The sequence below is a fragment of the Rhynchophorus ferrugineus genome, unplaced genomic scaffold (assembly GCF_030347505.1).
Source record: "Rhynchophorus ferrugineus isolate W39M unplaced genomic scaffold, kcgeb_rfMv2 rfM6, whole genome shotgun sequence".
Classification (NCBI taxonomy): Eukaryota; Metazoa; Arthropoda; class Insecta; order Coleoptera; family Curculionidae; genus Rhynchophorus; species Rhynchophorus ferrugineus.
The window spans coordinates 36,041,713-36,064,134 of NW_027472585.1; the positions used below are offsets into that span (position 1 = coordinate 36,041,713).

At 33.4% G+C, this 22,422-nt stretch overlaps 2 protein-coding genes across 2 annotated transcripts in view; one reads left to right on the plus strand and one right to left on the minus strand.

The window, feature by feature from the left end:
- Positions 1–207: 207 nt before the first annotated feature.
- LOC143199037 (neurotrimin) lies at positions 208–9,056 on the plus strand. Its single transcript, XM_076408758.1, has 9 exons — positions 208–346; positions 2,792–3,024; positions 3,276–3,497; positions 3,556–3,677; positions 4,994–5,135; positions 5,192–5,283; positions 5,337–5,529; positions 7,607–7,939; positions 8,898–9,056. The coding sequence occupies exons 2-9, from the start codon at positions 2,850–2,852 to the stop codon at positions 9,047–9,049; spliced, it is 1,431 nt and encodes a 476-aa protein (XP_076264873.1). The 5' UTR covers positions 208–346; positions 2,792–2,849; the 3' UTR covers positions 9,050–9,056.
- Positions 9,057–22,422, minus strand: part of kl-3 (dynein heavy chain 8, axonemal kl-3) — a 36,767-nt gene continuing 23,401 nt past the window's right edge. Inside the window, exons 35-47 of the mRNA XM_076408747.1 lie at positions 20,996–21,133; positions 20,644–20,940; positions 20,397–20,581; positions 16,756–17,853; positions 15,439–15,715; positions 14,121–14,331; positions 13,812–14,061; positions 11,169–11,408; positions 10,949–11,116; positions 10,606–10,892; positions 9,486–9,652; positions 9,271–9,432; positions 9,057–9,215 (exon numbers count right to left, since the gene is read on the minus strand). Coding sequence (XP_076264862.1) covers positions 9,090–9,215; positions 9,271–9,432; positions 9,486–9,652; positions 10,606–10,892; positions 10,949–11,116; positions 11,169–11,408; positions 13,812–14,061; positions 14,121–14,331; positions 15,439–15,715; positions 16,756–17,853; positions 20,397–20,581; positions 20,644–20,940; positions 20,996–21,133 — 3,606 coding nt within the window. The 3' untranslated portion in view covers positions 9,057–9,089. The remainder of the gene's footprint in view (positions 9,216–9,270; positions 9,433–9,485; positions 9,653–10,605; positions 10,893–10,948; positions 11,117–11,168; positions 11,409–13,811; positions 14,062–14,120; positions 14,332–15,438; positions 15,716–16,755; positions 17,854–20,396; positions 20,582–20,643; positions 20,941–20,995; positions 21,134–22,422) is intronic.

Genomic DNA, 22,422 nt, shown 5'->3' on the forward strand with positions numbered 1-22,422 from the left:
TTTACGGCTCTTTAGAATCTCGAACGGGACGCTATCTGGCCGCCCCTCGACGCTCTCTACCCGGCAATTGTCGCTCGTTGAATTCGTTAATGACACATAATCCGAATAGAATCGTTTTTTTACACCGGGTACTGGCTAGTATTGACCGGCACCGTTTACAGATGAAACAAACAGGAAAAACGGTACGACCACAGTGCGTAAATTGAAATTTGTTTATCTACGTGTTAGTATAAGTGTCTTTTGTTATTTATATCTGGCAAATATATTAATGTATTTGTTTAACATAGAGACTGACTAGTGAATTATATTTAGCACAATTACGAGTAATATAGCAATCAAATATCAGGTAATTACTTCCTTAATTATGTTAGCGAGAAAGTAGTTTTGATTAATCAATAATAACTCTAAACTCATAATTACAACGAAGACTATTATGCACGAAAACGAAAAATAATTTATTGCCAAACTTAGATATATGTTAACAAATAAATGTAGACGTATATTATTCATTCTTATAAAACACAATATAACCTGAAATGTAATCTTCAGATATGTCTTATTAATTTTTTAAATTTCATTTATTATCAAACTTGTTCTAATATATTCGTAATGACAACAAATTAACATTTTTATTGACGGTTCATTAGATAGATAGAATATCACAAAAATTTACTCTGAATTTGCAAAACTAAATTATATTTTTTACAATACCTCTTGAACAAGAAAATAATATAATATAAAAATACAGATGTAATTATTGCAAAAACAATACATTTTTTTTGTAAGTATTATTTTTTATCATTATTATCAGACCTACAATAAACATTATTATTCAAAATATTATTCATCGATAACCGCTACTTTTTTCCATCTTTCTGACAATTTGGTTTGGGGCACTGGAGTTTCATCTCGAACAAATTATTCAGGAGGTTAACTATTTTTTAATATTTTCATAAGAAATGAAGCACTGCTCAGACAGGTCACGACTCATATAGCGGAACAAGTAGTATTCACACGAAGCAAGACCTGAATAATACGGCAGGAGAAGTATGTTTTCCTCAGTTTGCAACATGTGGTCAAGCGTTGCCATGCTGAAGAACAACATTGTTGTGTCTCTCCTCGTATTCCGGCCGTTATAGTCGATAGCAATCCCCATTAATGGTTTCATCGAGTAATACCTTGAAGTCCTCGTCTTGTGGCTAAATGTTTTTGACTGTCCAGAACGAAAGCGGTATTCTCATGTTGAAATCGATGGAGCTTGGTCGCCATCAGTCGTCTATTTTTCAAATTCAAGAACAAATGTAATACCTCCAGCAAATGCGATTTACTCGATCCAAATTCGGACATATTCAATACACTGAAAAAATGTTTGTTCACATTTCGATAAAATGATACATACTTAAGTTTATTTCAACGTGTTTACAATTTTGAACATATCAGGGAAACATGAAAAAAGAAATGACAATTACTAACATCATCTGATATAAATTTATGTAAAATATAATAAGAATTAGCTGTTAACAAGTGTTGCTTGAAATTATGTTGAGAACTATGTTTACTGAAAGTGGAAATGGTCCAAAATAAAAAAAAATTATTTAATGGTGTTTAAAAGTAAAATAATGAAAGAGTGTCTTGAATGGTTGGATCCTAATCTATCCACCTATCCACTTGGTGGTGTAGGTTATTGCTTCGACTAGGGTTTTTCTTCTCTTCTAAAGTCTTTCTCTGATATGTTCATCCATCCCAATTCTATTAGCCTGTCTTGTACCCTCCATAATTTAAGTGCACCAACCAACTGCGTTATTCTGTATTTTCTCCACTGATTCAACGTTCAGGTCTTTTCTTATTTCTTTATATCTCATTCTGTCCATCTTTATTAGACCTCTAACTCTTCAGATGTATCTTGCTTTTCTCTCCTTAAAAAATACCCACGTTTTGCATCTAAAATTGGAGCTTGTCTGTATTTCTTTCCAATTTAATGTTGCTTGATATTTCTCTTTTTTTTTAAATATTAATTTGCAGTGTTTCAAAAATGTATAGGGAGTTTTTAGCTAGTTGCTGCCCTAGTTACTTATTTTACGTAAATAACAATATCAGTTAACCATGAATAATATAACTGAAAATCACGGTACGTGCAAATATCTTTTATCGAATACAATTATAATACAATTTCCGAACAATAGATGTACTCATTTATTGGACAATGATAGTTACGATGCTGTATTTAACATAAAAAAATAGAACCTCGCAAATGTATGAACCACATCAAGTTTGAATTATTTAAAATATTTATTTTTTCTCCTATTGTAAATCAACTTGCTCACGAATCCAACTGTTCCAAATAAGTACGCATGTACTGAAACTGATTCACACATGCTTTCACATTTCTTCCTTCTTTCTATCATTTTTATCTGTCATTAAAGGAAGTTGTACATAAATTGAGATATATGCAATTAAGGTACTCTATTAAACTTACATGTAATATTATTTTCAAAAAATTTGTTGTTCTGGGAATCTCCTCAACGTTAAACAATATGTTTCTACGATAAAAGTGAAATAATATCATAAATTATACATTATCTCAAGTTCTTACATATTTTTAAACGCTAAATTGCTAATGTATCAATAAAAACAGTGTTTATTATTTAATATAGAATTGGTATAAATATCAGAGAGTAATAACAATGAAAAGTTTGATCCATAAAGACTATTTTATGAGCAAGAATACAAATTAACAATGACAAGACATGTTAATATATATGACTAAAACTGATTTTTTGTTTATTTTTAGGCTTAGTGTTCCTATTTTTATATTTATTTGTTTACCATTATCATTATCATCGCTAAAGATGCTCAGCACTGTGTTGACAATCAGAAAAGAAACAAAGTACTTTTTATTATGTGCAACCATCGGGTTATTCAAGGTTGTGTTTAGTAATGACTTCATCAGTCCCCCTACCACCATAAAAGCCAAAGAGAATAACACAGTCTTATTGCCGTGTTACCTTAACACTATATCAAATGGTAAGTTTTATATATATATATATATATATATATATATATATATATATATATATATATATATATATATATATTATTGTTTCCTGAAATTGTTTTGTACTAATGTCTATTGAAATATACGAATTGAAATCAATAAAGCTTGTATATGTCAACAAGCAAGCTTTTCTTTATCGATTAAATACCTAATATAATAACGCTTCTAAGATTCAAAACATAATGATGACATCCATTAGTACCATAATATTAATTTTAAGATGATGCCTATGCCGTTGCTGTTAAATGGTATAAAAATCAAGAATTGCTCTGTGACAGTGGAAACGAATCTATAGTGTTACCAGAAAGGCACATATTGTGGCACAACGGCTCACTGGAAATCCAAACTGTCCAGCCTCCAGATACTGGGGAGTACACATGCGAAGTGATCAGGCCCGAGCCTTGGGGGCCCGTTCGGCAAAGACACGCTATTGAAGTTTTACGTAAGGTCACCACTAAAGTGCTTCTGTATCAAAGATTATATATACTATTGTATTTTAGATCCTCCATCTGTAGAACCATTTCCTCTATCCGGCTTCCTGCAGGTTAAACTTGGCGAGGAAGTCCGTATGTCTTGTAAAGCGGATGGCGTTCCATATCCATTGATTAGTTGGTCTAGTAAGGTAAGTAGGAATGATTGATGAATTCAATGCTTTATTGTGAGAAATCATGTATAAATCTTCATATACAGCGGATAGAGAAATCAATATAAATACTATGCAATATAGTACATCTTATTGCATGTTGGCAACACTGTTTCAGTCTAAATGATTCCGTTTAAATACCAATTATTGTAGGTTATAATTCAATGTATAGGCTTTGTTTTACGACGCTTAAAACAATCGATATATGAAATGTGCGACTTCTTAGATGTAGTTTAATGTTTCACAAGCGACAATATCAACGGTAATGTCAGACACGCAAACATTGTAAAACATTATCGACAAATAGAAATAGTGGGTAAATCCCAAAGTTAACAGCTAACATTTATGAATCATTTGCAATTGCAATAGCCTTTTTGGTACAATTTTTTCTTGAGTTTCTTCAATTAAATCTTGAGTTAAGAGACAAGCAAAGCGAGTAATTAATATATCAGTATGTTTTCCAAAATTTTAATAAAAAAAACTGAACTACTTAAACTAAAGTAAATATATCGTATCGTAGTATATCGTTATAAGTTCGCTTCAATCTTCTGATTTCCTTCTTATTGTATGGTAGCTGTAGTGCTTCGATATCGCTGTGATTTAGCAGCCTCTTATTTCATGTTTTAAGATGAAATTTTGGATCACTTAGTGCAACCATTTGATTTAGAGGTCGGCATGCAGCTTCTCGTTGGTTACGTAGCCATAAGCATTGATACTTAACCGTAGAACTTTTTTTTAGCTAGTTGGTTTGATGTTTTAGTACAACCCCATATTTCACCCCATAGATCCCAATTTACTTTATGGTGGACTGATAAACCAATCTCTTTGATTTTAGGTCAAGTTGAGAGTATCTTCCGACTAAGCAGTGCGGTTGTTTGACTTTGAGTGTAATGTTCTCTGCTTTTTGTTTAGCACGATGTTTCCAATTTAACTTGTCATCGAAATGTATGCCGACGTATTTAGCTGATTCTGATCTATGCATCTGTCAAATGATATAATTATAGACCTTATTGATTGATACTTGTACTTTTTCATACAAAACATAACACCTGGATACCTAATGATGGAAGAATGTACTATCGTCCGATAAACAATTGTGTTCTACAAATGGCCGGGTTTGTGTATTCAGTTTTGGTTTGTGGAACATCAGAATATTGTCAAACATCTTCCCCAGCCAGCAAAATCGCCAGACCTCGACATAATTGAACATTTACTCTCAACATTTCACTTTACATTTATTTGCATTTCTAAAATAAAATAAAGATCGATTTTCTATTATGTGCATTGTTTTTAAGGGTGAAGAACTAAGATTGCTCGACCACAGAGAGCTTTTAGTGTTCACGGCTTCGGATCGATACCTCGCTGGACTGTACGAATGTACAGCCACCAATGGAGTTGGAGAACCTGCTAAAGCACAAATTGAACTTAGTATCATCTGTATGCTTCTGCTCATCAACGTCATTAGCCAGCATATCTATATTATTTGCTTTCAGACCCTCCTGAAATCATAACGCTGAGGTCATGGGTGCACACTGCGCCTGGGAATAGAGCACAGTTGGAATGTAGAGTATCCGCGGATCCTCCCGTGAGTTGGTTGCTTTTCACGTAAAATGTATGGATAAATTTCTTATATCTCAGGCAACGGTGACATGGTTGAAAGGAGATGTAATGGTACCTTTGGATAACCGAGTGGTGTCAATAGTGGAAGGGGACAAATCTACTTATAAGCATACTCTATTAATTCGTAAGGCTCAGAGAAGCGACTTCGGTATATACACCTGCAGGGCAATTAATGAACTGGGACAAGGGGAAATCCATATTCAATTGTCTGGTAAGGATTTGATCTGTTTTGTCCTCATTTTTTCATAGAGTCATCATCACCATCCGATCATGAACTCCCCAATTCTGAATTAAATAATCCCATATGCTGAAATTTGGAGCAATTATTTTTACTATATTTCTCACATAAAACAAGTTAATAACATTCGAAAATAACTTAATTAAAATTTTCGCAGCATTAAGTCTGTTATTTATCGACAGAACTCCAATAATGTATCAATGAATTCACTAAAACCTGTTGAATATCACGTTATTTACGTAACAATAAAGAATCGTTAAACATCAGTAATACCAGCATAGTGACTGTGTTTGTTTATAACAGCCATTATTATTAAGATGTAAAACTGAAGAGCGCAATTTTTATAGTATTCAGTAATTGCTCTTGTTCTTACTCTTGCTCATCCTTGCGATACATTAAACTAACAAAACAATTCGCAATATAATATAACATTTCTATCTTTAATGATAGCTTTTATTTTGGTTTTATTTATTTAATATAACGTTACACATATGTTGATATGACATTTCTTCATAGACGTTTTAGAATTTATATAAATATTTACTACAGCGTATATCTTTCAATCCCAATTTCTGTATAGACTTCCCAAATATAGACATTCAGGTATTTAGAGACAATTACTGATGAATATGACCCTCTATAAACCACACACGCCATTTAAATATTATGACGAAATCACTACATAGTATAAAACAAAGTCGCCTTTTCTGTCCCTATATCCCTATGTGCGCTTAAATCTTTAAAACTACGCAGCGGTTTTTTTCAATAGATAGAGTGATTCAAGAGGAAGGTTTATATGTATAATACATGCATAATATACTAAGGCAACATTGCTAATTTTAGAGGTTTCTAACGTGATGTCGTAAATTAACCTATTTTTTAGTCTTATTTAGCAATTAGCAAAAACGCTGCCTAACCCTACGAGTTAGATCAAATTAATGTACTACAGTATTGTACACCATAAAAAGGTCTACAAAAAAGCCCGCGATGGTATATGTTTATCTTTTAGGGATAACCCACATTAACCATTTTTATTGTTTACTTTTTACGTGAGAAATGGCTTATTTACGAAGCTATTTTAAGCAATACGGCATTAATCCTTATCGAATTAAGTACCTTAAATACAGTGTGCAATTAATATAGATCAATATGATTCCTTACAGCATGTAAATTAAACAAATATTTTCGGAGATATTACAAATTTAAAATTTGCGTTTAAAAATGTGTAATGTAATAAAAATTGTATGAATTTAGATATTCCAAAGATAGCAGGAAATCTTCATAGTAAGTATAGGGGAAGAGGAATTGTTTTACTCCAAATTTAATGCATGCAAGCCAAGGGCAGTAATGAATGAACCAAAAATACTGGATCGATTTTAATCATGTTTTCATTGAGTGACATAGGCATATATATTTTATGCCCGTGCAAAGTCGGAGCGGGCCGCTATGTTTTTATATACAACGTTCATATTTTTTCTGTAGTGTATTTAATTTAGTATCAACATTGCACCCGTGCGAAGCCGGGACGGGTCGCTAGTAAGCTATAAACTCCTTGCTATAATTACAGGCAATCCTAATGTACTATCAAACGAAACGTTATTCAGTACTTCTGTGCATTTAATATAATTACTCAGTCTACATAATTAATAGATAAGGAGGAAGAAAAGATTTTTTACTTCGGTAGTCTCAAAGGATACATTCATATTTATACCACACACGCTATTGAGCGATGGAATGACTAGCGTAGAAAAGTTTATTCTGAAGCTCGAATCTACTGTGAAAGACACGCAAGTACTGCCGTACTCTTTCTATCCAATACGGTGATTTCACTAAACCCACTGCCATGACCCTATATTGATTTGCATGAACACTTTGGTGAATCATCTGGTGGATAGATCGGTCTTACCATCAAGTTATTTCTTTTTATTCCTAGTGAGGAATATATGCATAGACATATTTCCTATCATCCAATTCTAATTATACAATTCAAATCCAAAATATAAGGAATATATTTAATATTTGGAATGAATAATTTATAAATTGTTTTTAGGTGTCCCAAATCCAGGTGTCTTTAAGAAAACGGAAAATGAAATATCCACGGGGAAAACCTCTCACACGCTCTTTTGGGAAGTGGACAGCTACACTCCCATCATCGAATACTCACTCTGGTTTCGTCCATACAAAACAGGCCGAGGATTAAACAGACCGGAATGGACGAAACTGACCATCCCAACGGAACATACATCCGGTTCCGTCTACTCCAAAAGCTATACCCTGCGAGGATTAAAGGAGAAAACCGTTTACGAGGTTCTTCTGGTATCGAGGAACAGATATGGCTGGTCCAAACCAAGCCCTATATTGAGATTTGCAACGGCAGGAGCAAGTAAGTCACATGACAGAGAATAGCTTTGAATAGTTCTAGTTTTTGTAATATTCAGTATTTGAAAGTTTATTGTTAGTGACGCTTCCTTTTAAAATAGTATTTATATTTTTAGTACCGGGTCGTTGGATCTACATATGATCCATTGGTGGCTTATAAGATCACTACATTTTGACTTCTTCGTTGGCCTCTAGGGCAGAGAATCCCATTACTTCAGTCAGCAATAACCTACAAGCATTGCCTTATTTCAATAACATTCATATTTTTGTTTTATCACAGAAATACGTTGATAGAATCTTTGTCAATGCTTGTCACAGACAGCAACATAACTAAATAGAATAAAGTCGAGATCTGAGTTGAGAAGTTTTATGGTCAACTAAGTATAGTTATAATATTTTTTGTTCCCTAAAAATCTATGTACAACTTCCTTGAGAGGTTTCTTAATAACTTAATTAATGGAACTTAATTTTTTACTTTCCCCTCCAAGAGTTACGTAGAATTTCCTACATGTAATAAAATTATGCAACTAAGAGTTTTATCTTTTCATGCTAAAATAATGCGAAATAATATTTTCAAATATAACAAAAACTGTTGACTGAATTTACACATTTCGGTTGTATATGTATATAAAAAAAATAATCCTGAAAACTATCAAGAGAAAATATTGTGCATCATTTACATAAATTCACTTTTACAGTATTTGTATCACTGTTTATCACCTTCACACAACTAAAGTATTTGCATTTTTGATAGTTAACAGGTATACCAATATCGAAAAACGAATTTCCCACAAACTGAAAACATAAAATATAGAAAATTTATATCACTTGTATCACTCTAATACTAGACCTGCTAAACGGTATTTTTATTGTAATTTTAAACCCACAATGATGAAAAGAAATTGATGAAAATAAATTTTCCTTATTGGGCTGAAATAAATATCAAACGTTTTTTTTTTCAGCACTGGAACAAGATATAGTAACCACGGTGCAGATAAGTACAGAAGATAACATGATACCACCTGATTACAAAGCTGTCACGTCAGGTTGTGACAAATTGATTAATATTAACACATTATATATTATAACAATGTTCCTAATAAATTTAATTTAATTTAAAATATCCTTTATTAAATTAAAAATAATATTAATATTTATTGGATATCGCAGAGTAACGCCACACCTCTCAAGCACCAATGCTCTGGTGGTTTGACAGTTTGCAGCCATAAAGATGTTATGAAGTTCAGCCCAGTTCTTCTAGACTTCTTATAAACTGGACACTAAAACAGAGTTTTTGTTAATAACCCGTAAATTACCATGAAGTAAGTAGCATACAGTGTACAGAGTAGCTGGTTTAGGATCGGTGGAATATATCGCGAAAACATGCACTACCGGTATCATCGTGTACAGAACCTTATTCGTTGATTCCGTCAACCTGGTGTGTCGGCGATCCCAGCCAGCTCCATCCAAGAACAAACCGTATACAAGAACACCTTCCTAAAACACGTATCAATCAATAGTTCATAAATATCGATAATTTGTGGATTTACAGGTGGGGCATTGTTAATTTCTTCTTTCATATTCTTGGTGACCTCGTTAAATAAGCTGACCTGATCCAAGGCCCAACCTTTATGAGCTCTGGCGACTTCTTGTTTCATAGCGGTTAGGAAACCCTGAGGATTAAAGAATCCCGCCATCCAGAACCACGGTGGTCTTCCTATATAAAAGATAATTGTTAAAACCTTATAACAAGTGGGTTGAAAAATCCCGGCCATTACAAAGAAATCGCGTTTTTTTAATTGGCTTTATTTATCAATGGAATCTCCACCAAGAGCCACACAATCATTCCAGCGCCGCTCTAACATTTCAATACCACTTTTGTAGAATGATTTATCTTCTTTCACGAGTTTGTTACATCCATTGTCGCAAATGGACGTAAAAATCCCAGTGTGTTACGATTAAACATGACCAAACACTGCTCAGAATCATCAACATGTTCTTATTATTGGTCAACAGTGAGCAAACACGGCACCCACTACGAATAGAGCTTACTCTTAGTTAAATTCTCATGCAATATAAAACCAACACAGTCTTTTGATATCTTTACGATGTTTGCTAACTCATGCAACTTCACTTTTCGATCATTCAAACCGATTATGTGGATTTTTTATGTTTTCTGGTATTTCCACCTGAATCGGACGTCCACTTCCTTCTGCATAATCGGTGTCACGTACATCTACGACCGCTTTTAAGAAAGCAAACGAACATTTTATTGTTGTTTCTGATAGAGCGGAGTCCTAATAACACTTTTCAATCCATTGCTTCACTTCAACGATATTTACAAAAAATTATAATTCTAAAACGATATTATTTTGACGAGACGTTATTTTTGTAGTTTTGATGTTAATGTCAGTAGAATAAAATGACATATCCATCAAATCCTAATATTTTATAACTGCAATCTGTTAAAAAAAACACCTGGTATATAGAAACGCTTAAATGGAAAAACCTACATATACCTACAATTCATACTGAACCAAGAAAATTACAATAACTGAAGTTTCAATTATTTTTTAAAATAAATCAAATAACTATTCCCAGCATATTTTCAATTTCATACTAAATAAACTTTAACAAATCGTATCAATATCATATTTTAAAATACTATACCATTAAAACACCATGTTCGAAACTGGGCATCGCGTTCAATAAGTTCAGTGAACCAAAAACCGAGAGTGTTCGCATCCCATGAACCCCTACGCCATATAAAGGGCACCTTGGCATCATAGATATTATCCAGAGCATCTCCGAGTGCTTCGCTCATAATGATTGTTCCCTCGATAGCCAATAGTAAGTCTGTGAGTGTAGCACGAACCAAACTTATAACTTTCTGCATGCGGTCGATTTCTTGTCGCAGGAAAATATTCAAAGGATTCAGATGATTCATCGCTTTCAGTCTGAAAAGTAACAAATAGAAAATGAATAAGAATTAACTAGGATGGTTATATTCGACCTTTCTCGAACTTCGAAAGGATCATAGTTCTTGGGAAGTTTAGACAACATATCCTTCGCCTGCCTTTCGACTGCGGCTTCTCTGGACTCGCCTCCGCCTCCGCTGGACTCCTTGGGCTGAATTGCTAGCATAATATCGAACATTTCAATGGTCGTGTTAGTTTGGTATCTATAGTAAGCGAAAGTCATAAAAATTGTACAAGCGATTGAATGTTTCTTACGTGATGTCTGCGTTTGAGTGCAAACCGTATGCTTGTGGAGGATCAGTTGCCGGAAAACCATCGATGTGACTAAGGTAGTCGGTGACGTTCTTAAATCGCACAATTTTGTAGCCTTTGTAAAAAATAAAATCGTCCTTAAATATGTCGTCATTGAACCAGACGCGGCAAAACGTGTTCAGCAACTTCTTGTCGAAATCATCGGTGACTCTTCCACCGTAATGTACCTCACCAAGCATATACCTTTAAATAATTAACAATGAATTGGCAATTGTCATGTTACAATGTAAACTTAATCCAATTGAAATTTCGAATTAATTCATAGCGTTAAAAATAGTATATTTAAAAGGAAATTCGGAAAATCTGTTATTAAAAATAACAGGTCAATTGAAAAGTCCCCGTCCTGGCACATAGATGGCGCTACTAGAATTAAATCCATATGTTTTTTAGTTAGCCCTAACCCTCAAAAGATGGGTGTATAAATTTGACAGCTGTCGGATCATTAGTTTGTGAATTATAATATTTTGAGTGAAGCAATTTTTTGTTATTGTGAAAAAAATGGATAAAAAGGAATTTCGCGTGTTGATAAAATATTGCTTTTTGAAGGGGCAAGCCAAGTTTTTGCTTTTTTTGCCGAGTTTCCGGACACTGCCCCAGGAAAATCAACCATCAAGGATTGATATGCTAAATTTAGACGTGGTTAAATGAGCACCGAAGACGGTGAACACAGTGGACGTCCAAAAGAGGTTATTACCGAGTTTTTTTGTCGATATGTGACAATGGATGAAACATGTCTCCATCATTTCACTCCGAAGTCCAATCCACAGTCATCCGAGTGGACTGCACACGATGAACCCGCTCCAAAGTGTGGTAAAACGCAACAGTCGGCTGGCAAGGTTATGGCATCTGTATTTTGGGATGCGCATGGAATAATTTTCATTGGCTACCTTGAAAAAGGAAGGATCATCAACAGCGACTATGACATAGCGTTATTACACCTTTTGAAGGACGAAATTGTCAAAAAGCGGAAGCATTTCAAGAAAAAGAATGTGTTGCTTCACCAACACAAAGCCCTGTCACAAGTCAGTGAAAACGATGGTAAAAATCCATGAATTGGGCCACCGTATTCTTCAGATCTGGCCCCCAGTGACTACTTCCTGTTCTTAGATCTCGAAAAAATACTCGCTGGGAAGAAATTTTCGTCGAATGAAGAGGTGATGGCCGAAACTCAGGCCTATCTTGAAGCAAAGGATAAATCGTACTACAAAAACGGTATCAAAAAGTTGGAGGGTCACTATAATCAGTGTATCAGCCTTGAAGAGAATTATGTTGAATAAAAAAACTAATTTTGTCAGAAAAATGTGTTTTACTATGGTAGGTCGGGTACTTTTCAATTGGCCTGTTAGTGTCCATTGCTATTTACGACAGTTGTTTATTTTATCTAAGGTATTGCCGTTTGAGATGAGCTGCGATAATATTCATCATCGTATGACATGTTACGGAAGGAGTTCCCTTCTTTTTTGTTCTTTTCTTTCCAAAAAAAAGATGTATTAATAGCACCTATAGACACGAAATTCGACAACGTGGGTTTCGGCTTTGCCCCGGAAAATGACAAAAAGCAGTAACCAACAATATAGTCAATGTATTATGGTTGATAGATTGAATAAAATCACGTTAAAAAATATATCTCGAAGGTATTCCCCCTAAACGAAAAATTTATAACAAAAGAAAAATACATAATTCTCTACATTTAGAGAATGGAGATTTTTTAAGCTTTTCTTTTAATATATTAGAAATATTAGAACCACAACAAATAATATATTACTGTTAGAAAAATCAAGTAATAAGAAGAGTGAAATAGTTTTACATGATTGGTCAAATAACCATTGCATTGAATAAATATTTGTGTTTGAACAGTTGACAACTGATATTTTAACAGAAACACAAAACAACTGACATTTTAAGTGATTTAAACCTAACAAGTTAAAAAGTTACTATTTAGCAAAGATAATTCTTATTTGAAAATAAATGGTTTAAATTATTAAACTTGATGGTAAAACTGCAATTTAAAAAACGAATGAAGGGATATTATTAATGATGCTTTAGCCTAGTATCTAACCCAAGTTAGATAGAATTTAGTTTCCACAAAAAAGTTTACTTATTCATTTGCAATAATAGAATAACCAAAGTATCACCAAAACGTTGTGATAAGTTTTCATGACATTTTTCTTTACAAAATATTCCAACTACGTAAAGTACAAGCCAAAATAATAATTAATTATAGACAAAATAATATTAACATCAAAATTATAATGTGCCCATAAACACAGCCAAGAAGGTTCACTTTTTGTTTGAAGAGTGTCAAGCACTTTTCCTGGACACAATCGCCATGCATTAACATAATTGAAACATTATGGTAAGTTTCAAAACAGAAACCAAGGAGTACATTTCCATCTCCAACATAGTTTAAGCCATTGACGGATACTTTGGTACAAGAATAGGACAAGATTCCGTTTTAAACCATTCCGCAATGTTTCAAGACCTTATTAATCAACGTTGTATATATAGGTTAAATGTTCATATTCTTTTATATCCATATTCATATTCCCCTATATGTAATTATACTACATAAAAATAAAAAGAAACCTTAGTGTCTGCCAGCTTATTCCCCTTTTAGGATCGATATCATCCAAATGATTCTGCAAAAACAAACAACTGGACAACCAGTCGGCAGAATTAAATTCGTAAGGAATATTCCATCCCAGCGGGCCAAACTTGCGACGTTCTTGTACCACTGTGTGCAGAAAAGAAATCGCATATACCAATGGGATGTATTGCCAAGCATCCGAGTAATCTAACATATCCTGATTCATCGAGGTATAAGTTCGCAACAATCCTGTAAAATTAACGTTATTTACTTGATCACCCAAAAATACCAAGAATTAATAATTTCACCTGCTCTAATACCGGACGGTGCTTCATTGGTGAACTTGATGCAAATTTGAAGTAAACTGATGGGAAACTTTTCGTTTACCTCCGTTGTGATCCATAAACGGAAGTCAGGATGCACGGAACCGATTCCCTTTTCTAAATCGAGGAACTGCATGAGGACTTCATTCATGTAGTCCAAGGATAAATGGCAATTTTGCAATAAAGCCCAAAATCCCTTAAAATCAAATGATAATAATATAGTAAAATAAAAAATAAATATGTTATATTTTGATTTATTTATTTATGTTTATCATTTACGCAGATCAGTATTAGCACTCACAAGCATCAGTAATCTTATGAAGGAAGAACATAAATACAAAAATCACATATACGAACAAATTCAACCGATACTACGCTGCATCAACACAAACATTTCAATATGCAAAATAATCAAGATCAATTCTAATATATTTTATTGCCTCTGATGTAATTCCATCAATTTATTCGATATCCTGAATAATTTTTTAATCCTGATTTTCCGGAACGTTTTCCCATATTTTAAGCAACATAGCGGTATATCTTGCGAAAGGACGACTTCTTTAGCATTTCGAAAGCGTATGCCAAGTCAAGCTGCGTTAACCTGAAGACCTGGAAGTCAAGAGGCGCTATGGCTACTCAAACGGTTTGAAATTTTCAGTCAGTTGGCGTGATATCCATTTTCTGGCCCTTTATATACTCTTCATCACATTTAACTGGAGTCTGAAGACAATTAATTCACCAACTGATAAGCTGTCTGAATATTTTTGAGAGTTTAAGTTGGGTTTTCATCCAATCATTATTGCAATTCATTGTCTTCAACTCAAGAATCTTAAAAGAGCTGCCAGGAAAGTGCATCAAATTAATAAGATTCATATTTAATGTCATGCTAAGATTAAATTATTTTCCTTGGAAAGTGGCTCAAGTAATTATGATTCTTAAACCTGAGAAAAATTCAGAAGACGTCTCCTCTTATCGTCCTATAAGCCTGTTATCTGTGATCTCTAAACTATTCGAAAAACTATACATTAAGAGACTCAAAATAATCGCAGATGAGAGAAATATTACTCCAAGCCATCGATTTGGCTTCCGTAATAAACACGGAACAATTGAACAAATATTAGATATTATAGACTTTAAAATAAGTTGGATTAGTATCTAGAATAAGATTTAGATTATAAGTTGAGCACTTACTGAAGTAACAGTAATAAAAATATAGACAAATTTAAGTAAAATAAAAAATATCATAGAAGAAAAGTTTAAATTGAAGGAATTCCTAAAGTACTACAATACTATAGAGACATACTTCCTGCATAGCTTGGGTCATCATTTTCCTAGCATGAATTTCTTGTCCTTGGCCCATAGAAATGCTCTTACTCTTGAGCTCCAACCTCTTCGCTAACATTTCGATATAGGGTGTGGGATCAGATCCCATGCTAAGGAAACATATCAGTGGAGTAAGGGGTCTGGATTCCTCGTGCATAGTTTCAAAGTTCAAAATGACTGGTTCGGCAAACCTCGCTCCCAAGGAACTGGCAATGTACTTTCTACTCTGGGTTATGGTACGATCTGGGCACCAAGAACTTCAAAAGATATATTTTATTTAATATTTCAATTTAAAATATAATATTGCAATTTATCAACAACACGTGATATATGATGACTCATAACATTCTACGATAATAAAAATGTTGATCTTTAGAAATTATAGGAGATCACCCTCTGTTATGATCTTTTCTTCAGAACTAAACTACATTTTGGCCAAAGTAGATGAAGAATGTGGTCAAACCCTCCTTTTCTTTCTGTCAAGTATTTTCAACATTTTATTATTTCTTGGCTAATATGTAGCCACTCTCACGAGTGTAAACAATATCGTTTTTGGTAAAATAAACTTGAATTAATAGGGTAGTAGCTTTTAATATTTTAATGAAAAGGTTTGTTTAAGCAGGTTTGGTCTAGAATTATTATCATTGTAATTTTACATTTTTGGTATATAAAATTAGTGAATTACGGTTTTTAATATTAATAAAGTGTTGAGCCACCATGAGCTGTAATTCTTCATCTGAATAGTTTCCAATGGATTGTTGTCTCATTCTTGTACCAAAACATCCGCCAATTGCTTCAATGATGTTGAAGGTGGAAATATACTCCTCACTCTTTGCTCTAAAACTCCCCACAACGGTTCATATATGTTGAGGTCTGGCGATAGTTTTGATCAGACAAGATGTTTGATGGTTTGCTGTATTCTATTTCTCCTGAAGATTAAACCTTTTTGGCTATGTGTATGGGCAAATTATCATCTTGCAATCATCATTGAGGATGTCGAGATATTAATTCGTAGTAATCCGACCAGTGATGTGAATATACCAGTTGAATATCATAATATTGCCGCCGAAATAATAAAAGAATCTCCTCTATGCTTGATTGTAGGAAGCAGTCAGTCCATACAGTAGGATTCTTTTGGAGGTTTCCATACATAAATCCGACTGTTTGGTCATAAAATGGACTATACCACATTTTTTGAATTATCAAACGGAAGTAACATGCAACAAGATGTACTATACTGTGTTAATATTATTTTGCCCATCCCCTGTAGTTATTTAGAGACAAAAATAACACTTACCGTATCACTAACAGCTTCCTAAAAGTATCCAAGGAATTATAACCGTCCGGAATAATCGCTTCCTCCGGTGCATCTTTGTCAAACCAGGTTTTCCATTGCTTATCGTTAGCGCTAACCTGCTGAACTATATACTGGAAATGACGAAGTTTGGTCAGTTCCACCAAGTTCAACCAAGTCAAATCGGTAATCCATTTTGCTGGTTTTGGCGGACAAGCGTTCAGATCCAAAGCAGCGCCGCCTTTGATAAAGTTCTGAAATTCCTCATGAGTTATATGTTCTCTATTGAGGTCGATATTCAAGCACATGAGCAGAACAAACATGTACTTGTGGCGTTCGTATAATCCTCTCGATTTGTATTTGAAAATCTCGTAAGTTAAATAATCGATTATGTATTGTATTCGTTTGGTTATCACTGGAGTTTTCTCAGATCGCGTCATGGATACATCGAATCGTTCCAAGAACTGTACTAGGGATGTCTGGTACATGTAATTGACCATCGCCATGCTCACCACCAAGAAATATAATATACTTCCTCTCGTAGCGATGGGTCTGAATTCTTCACGAGCTGCGTTTATCTTAATTTCCGTTTCCTTGGCTATTTTCAGCTTCTCCATTACTTCCAGCGCGGTGCTCTTGGTCACGTTTAATACTTCGATGACCGTATCGTCATCCAGCAAAGATCCTTGCGTTGTTGTCAGTTTATAAAGTAGATTTTGTTCCAACTCCAACATTTTCCGCCTGTTTGATGTTACGTCCATAATGAGGTTAGTACGCTCAGTTTCCAGTTCTCTTTTTTCGGTTAAAATGACTCTTCCTAGTAACTGATCCTCGAGACCCTTCATGGTGACCGTAAAATCGATAATAGACGTTCTGGCAAATATTTCTGGAGTGTAATTTGGGTTAGCTAGTTTAGTGGTGATGTAGAGCCTAAAATCCATGTTTACGTCTACTTCCTTATCGCCAACTTTCACCTTATACGTCGTGCCTATTTTAATGTGATTCTTCTCGAGCACGTTATCCAGGACGGGATCCAATTCTTCACCGATGTCTTCTATTATCATAGGATAACCCAGCGAAACTGCATCTTCAACATGGTTTCTACAACGGGAAAAATTATTATAAAATAAATCCAATAATAATGTAAAAACTAAATAATTTTTATAATTTTTTACAATTATATTACTTTTATATGGGAAGGATTTTTAGATTAGATTACAAGCATAGACGTTCTAACTCTGACTTAAACCAGGTATGCACATCATTATCAATTGCATACCCAATGTCCGTATTTAGTAAAATCAACTATGTGTGATTTCCGAGGACTTTTATTGTAAATTTCAACGAGATACAGTTAGAGCAAGTCTTAATTTAAGTACTTATGATCAAATAAAACAGGAAAAGAAAGTGTTAAATATATTACTCATATCGATACAAAAGCCAATTTCTAGTATGTAGAAAAGAAGAAGAAAAACAAGTCGAGAGCGTTGTAGTTTATCTAAAGTCTGTTCAAAAATGATGTAAAAGACCAGCGATGTAAATAAAGTTTCTCTCTTGTATCAAATCCAAAAAATGCTTTATTAATTCCGTCCCATCCGGAATCAAAAATGATTCGTAACAGGGGGCCCAGATCTCTTGGTATAAAAATCGAGTATGTAAATAAAGTATATAAAATTCGAGTTCGATAAAGTATATATACATGCAATGCAATAGATGGCGTAACTAAGTTATGAAGCACTAGAGCACTCGAGGACCAATGAAAGCCTAGATAACTAGAAACATGGAATCAGATTTATCGGTAAGATAAAACAAAAGCATTGAAACCAACGGACAAGAGTTTAGTAATGCAGCCGTGTAATTTACAAGGACCAGTAAAGCACTAGAAAATTAGAAACATACGGTCCAACAGAGTTGCAGATGGGATAAAAAGCCATTGAAACCAATGGAAAAGAGTTTGGTTACAAAGTATTAGAATTTTGATAGAAAAATCAATTCAACAGAACTGGAAGATAAGGCAAATTGGCGATTGAATCGTATTTTTAAACGGAACAATAGATAAAGATATATCTATCAGGAAATCAGAGGATTTAATTACTGAATCAAGATACTAACAATTAAATCGAACATTGTTTAGATAAGCTGTATCTAAGAAATTCAACAAAATGTTGGCACATAAGAGTCAATGAAATGATGAACAAGTTACGGTTTAAGAGCAAACAACGGACTAAATGAAAATTCTTTAAGAAGAGTAACAGAAGTAGAATATTTTCTCTTAATGGAAAGAACATGGAACATTTAAACATTTAACATTTAATATGGAAGATGGTAACGGCGATTGAAATTAATTTTAACATCAGCAAAAGTGGAGAAATAATTTAAAACGTACCGTTTAGAAGATTAAAATGCAGTCTTATATACGTTTCATTAGTTACGAGATTGGATATTGCATATAGTACTACATACAGACATTGAATAAACTAATAGAAAGCTGAACATGAATATTTTGAAACCTAAAAGGTGCTAAAAACTACGAACTAATTGAAGGCAATAGTAGACTAACTAGAAACACTTTTAGTGGATTCATACCATTTCATAAAGACAACCCAGTGACATGGAATAAATTCATTTAAAACATAGAATTGTATTGTATTGTATTGGTATTGTTGGTTTGGCAGCAAAAGAACAAACTAAATAATTGTCATTAAAAGTTGACAGTTTTTTGGCGGCTATTTCTATGATTATTCAAAGTTTTCAAGAATATTCAAACAGAGAATTATATCTAAAAAAAAAAATTGTTCATTTGAAAATTGTGTCGATTTATTCAATAACTCTTTAAATAAAGTTTGATGTAAACTAAAGTAAAGTTGAGATGGGTTGTTAGATATATGATTCATGTCGATACAAGATCCAATTGCTAGTATTCCAACAACAAGTAGAAGGCGTTGTTGTTTGTCTAGAGGCTGTTCAAAAATGGTATAAAAGACCAGCGATGTAAATAAATTTGTATCTCTTGTTCCAAAACCAAAAGTGGTGTTTTTAATTTCGTCCCGTCCCGAATCAAAAGTGATTCGTAACAGAAACCGGTACCTACTGCTGAACTAAAACGCCGAATATGCCCAGCAACAGAAGCTTTTGTTTCTCTGAGATGATGAGATGGAGGGGAGAAAATATTACAATTACAAGTAAAATCTCTCAACAGCTCTGAAAGACATGTGACAAGATCATAAAAACGATCTGAAAAACTGTAAATTAATATTTCCAATGCCAAAACAGCTATAGGTGATTGACAAATGGAGTAAAACTTAGTGAACAATATTGGAAGTCCTGTGGCATCAACTCTCTCTGAGCGCTGATGATAATGATGATAATATCGAAAACAGTTGGTATTCTTGATTTGTGTATTGAATAGTCTGGTATAGCAAAATTTTTCTCTAACAGAAATTCGAAAGAACTCTTAAATCGAAGACCTAATATCATAGATCTGACAAATCAATAAAGAAGATATAAAGATTGGATTATTTACAAGCTATTAACAATAGCAACAGAAGCAGCAACAAATTCAAGCTAAAGTGAGTTTTAATAATGATGAAAAAAAAGTAAAATACATAATCGATTAGTATTAATAATAACGTAATTCTAATCACCTAAAATACTTGTGATTTAAGGAGGAGACAATTAAATTATTCTTCTTCTCTTTCTCCTTCACCCACGATTTCCCCTGACTTTGTGGATCAATCAGAAGCGGAAATCTTGTAGCGGTCGTGACGATTATACCGTTTTGAATTGATAGCTCGTCGGTTGGTAAACCTTCAATATTCCATTCTCCGATCTGGCGACGGAAAGCAATACTTTGATATGTTGATAAGAAACTTGGATAATATATTAGCATACAGTTGCCATATCAGCCAGACTATCAATGATATTTATACTCAGCGTGACGGGTATTTTCCTTCTTACTATGGCATCTAACCAAGTTTGTTGCATGACAGATCTAAACTCTTGATTAAACGGTCCAGTATAGCCCAAGAAGCCAGTTAGCAGGACAACGTCCCCAATGAGACGTTCTGTTTCTGCTTTAAACTGAGCGAGTTGGTCGGTCCATCGAACTCTTTCGCCAGACAAACCGTCAATCAACGCTGCAGCGGCATCCATTTTGTTCTTCACCTTCATGGCGGCGTCAAATATTTCCTACAATAATTAAATTGTTATTATCGAAAATTAGGAGTACATTTTAAGGGTTTACTTGTTTGTGTGCCATAGCTTCATCGTATTGCATTTGACATTGCTTCACTTCGGCTTCTTTAGCCGCTAAAAGCTCCATGGCTGCTTTCAATTCTTCTTGCGCCCTAGTCAGTTTAGCTTGCTGAACTGCCAAATTCGCCTAAAATTTTCAGCGTTTTCAAAACAAGTATACTTTTGTTCGTTACTTCTTGTGCACATAAAAAATGTAATGTTAATATAAAATTTAACGCCTAAATATAAAATATCACGATCATTATCGTGTAGAGAATACAGTAAGTATTAATATAAGTAATTCAATCAATTCTATAAAAACTATGATTAATTTCCAATCAATTGGCGACATTGTGCTTTGTCTTTATAAAAGAACACTTTTTTATTTTGTATGTGATGTAATCTTTTTTTTATTGGATTTTAATTTTGATTGGACATAGCTTCAGTTATCAAATTTGTTATTAAACAAAGATTCAGTTATCTTTAAGGAATCACCTATCTTTCCCAACGTTACTTTTGATCTTATAAAACTGTTTTGTGAATATTCTGTTATTTAAAAAAAACTGAAAGACAATACTGAGACAACCAAAGCCATAGAGTAGCGGAAAGGCGACTCGATAGGAACCTCTGGAGAAAAGCTTCGCACCGTTTGATAATTATATAAAAAGTACTAAACGTATTCTTCTCTATATCAGTCACAAAATAATGTCAAAATCAACCTTTGCGAATTTTAGCATAGTGACTCAAACAAACCAAGAAAGAGACTCCAAAATTAACTATGAGGTTAAATGTCTATTTATAGTATAACCAAAGCATTCAACATACTAGTTAATACCGTTAATTTCCCTGGTATAGAACCTTAATAACGCTTATCAATGAATTATCTGGCTTAAAATTATTTTTTATGCTTTTTATTATCTATTATTTTTGAAAATAATTGTTACCAAATGGTAATATTAGCGTTGGAAACTATCGACTGAAAATAGTCAAAACAGTTGATAAATGCAAAACAGTCGAAACAGTTGATAGTCGAAAAACTAGCGACTGACAATAGTAATTATTATTTTCAGTCAAATGCACGGTTCGACTGTTTTTTTTTCAATTCGTGATGTCAGACGAAGATGTACGAATCCTTTCCTATATAAATTGTGAGAAGGAATACTATAATAATATTAATACATAACATGCAATTTATATAATATTATAATTAATTAATATATATATATATATATATATATATATATTAAACATATACCTAATCTTAAAAAAAATAATGATCCATAACATAATTAAAAATGATCTGAATGAAATAATATAAATAATTTATTTATTATTAAACAGAAATATTTTTTAACAAAAATCGACAGAGTATTAGAAATATTACCTATTATTGCCATAAAAACAATCAAAATAGTATACTATTTGTCATTCCCAATT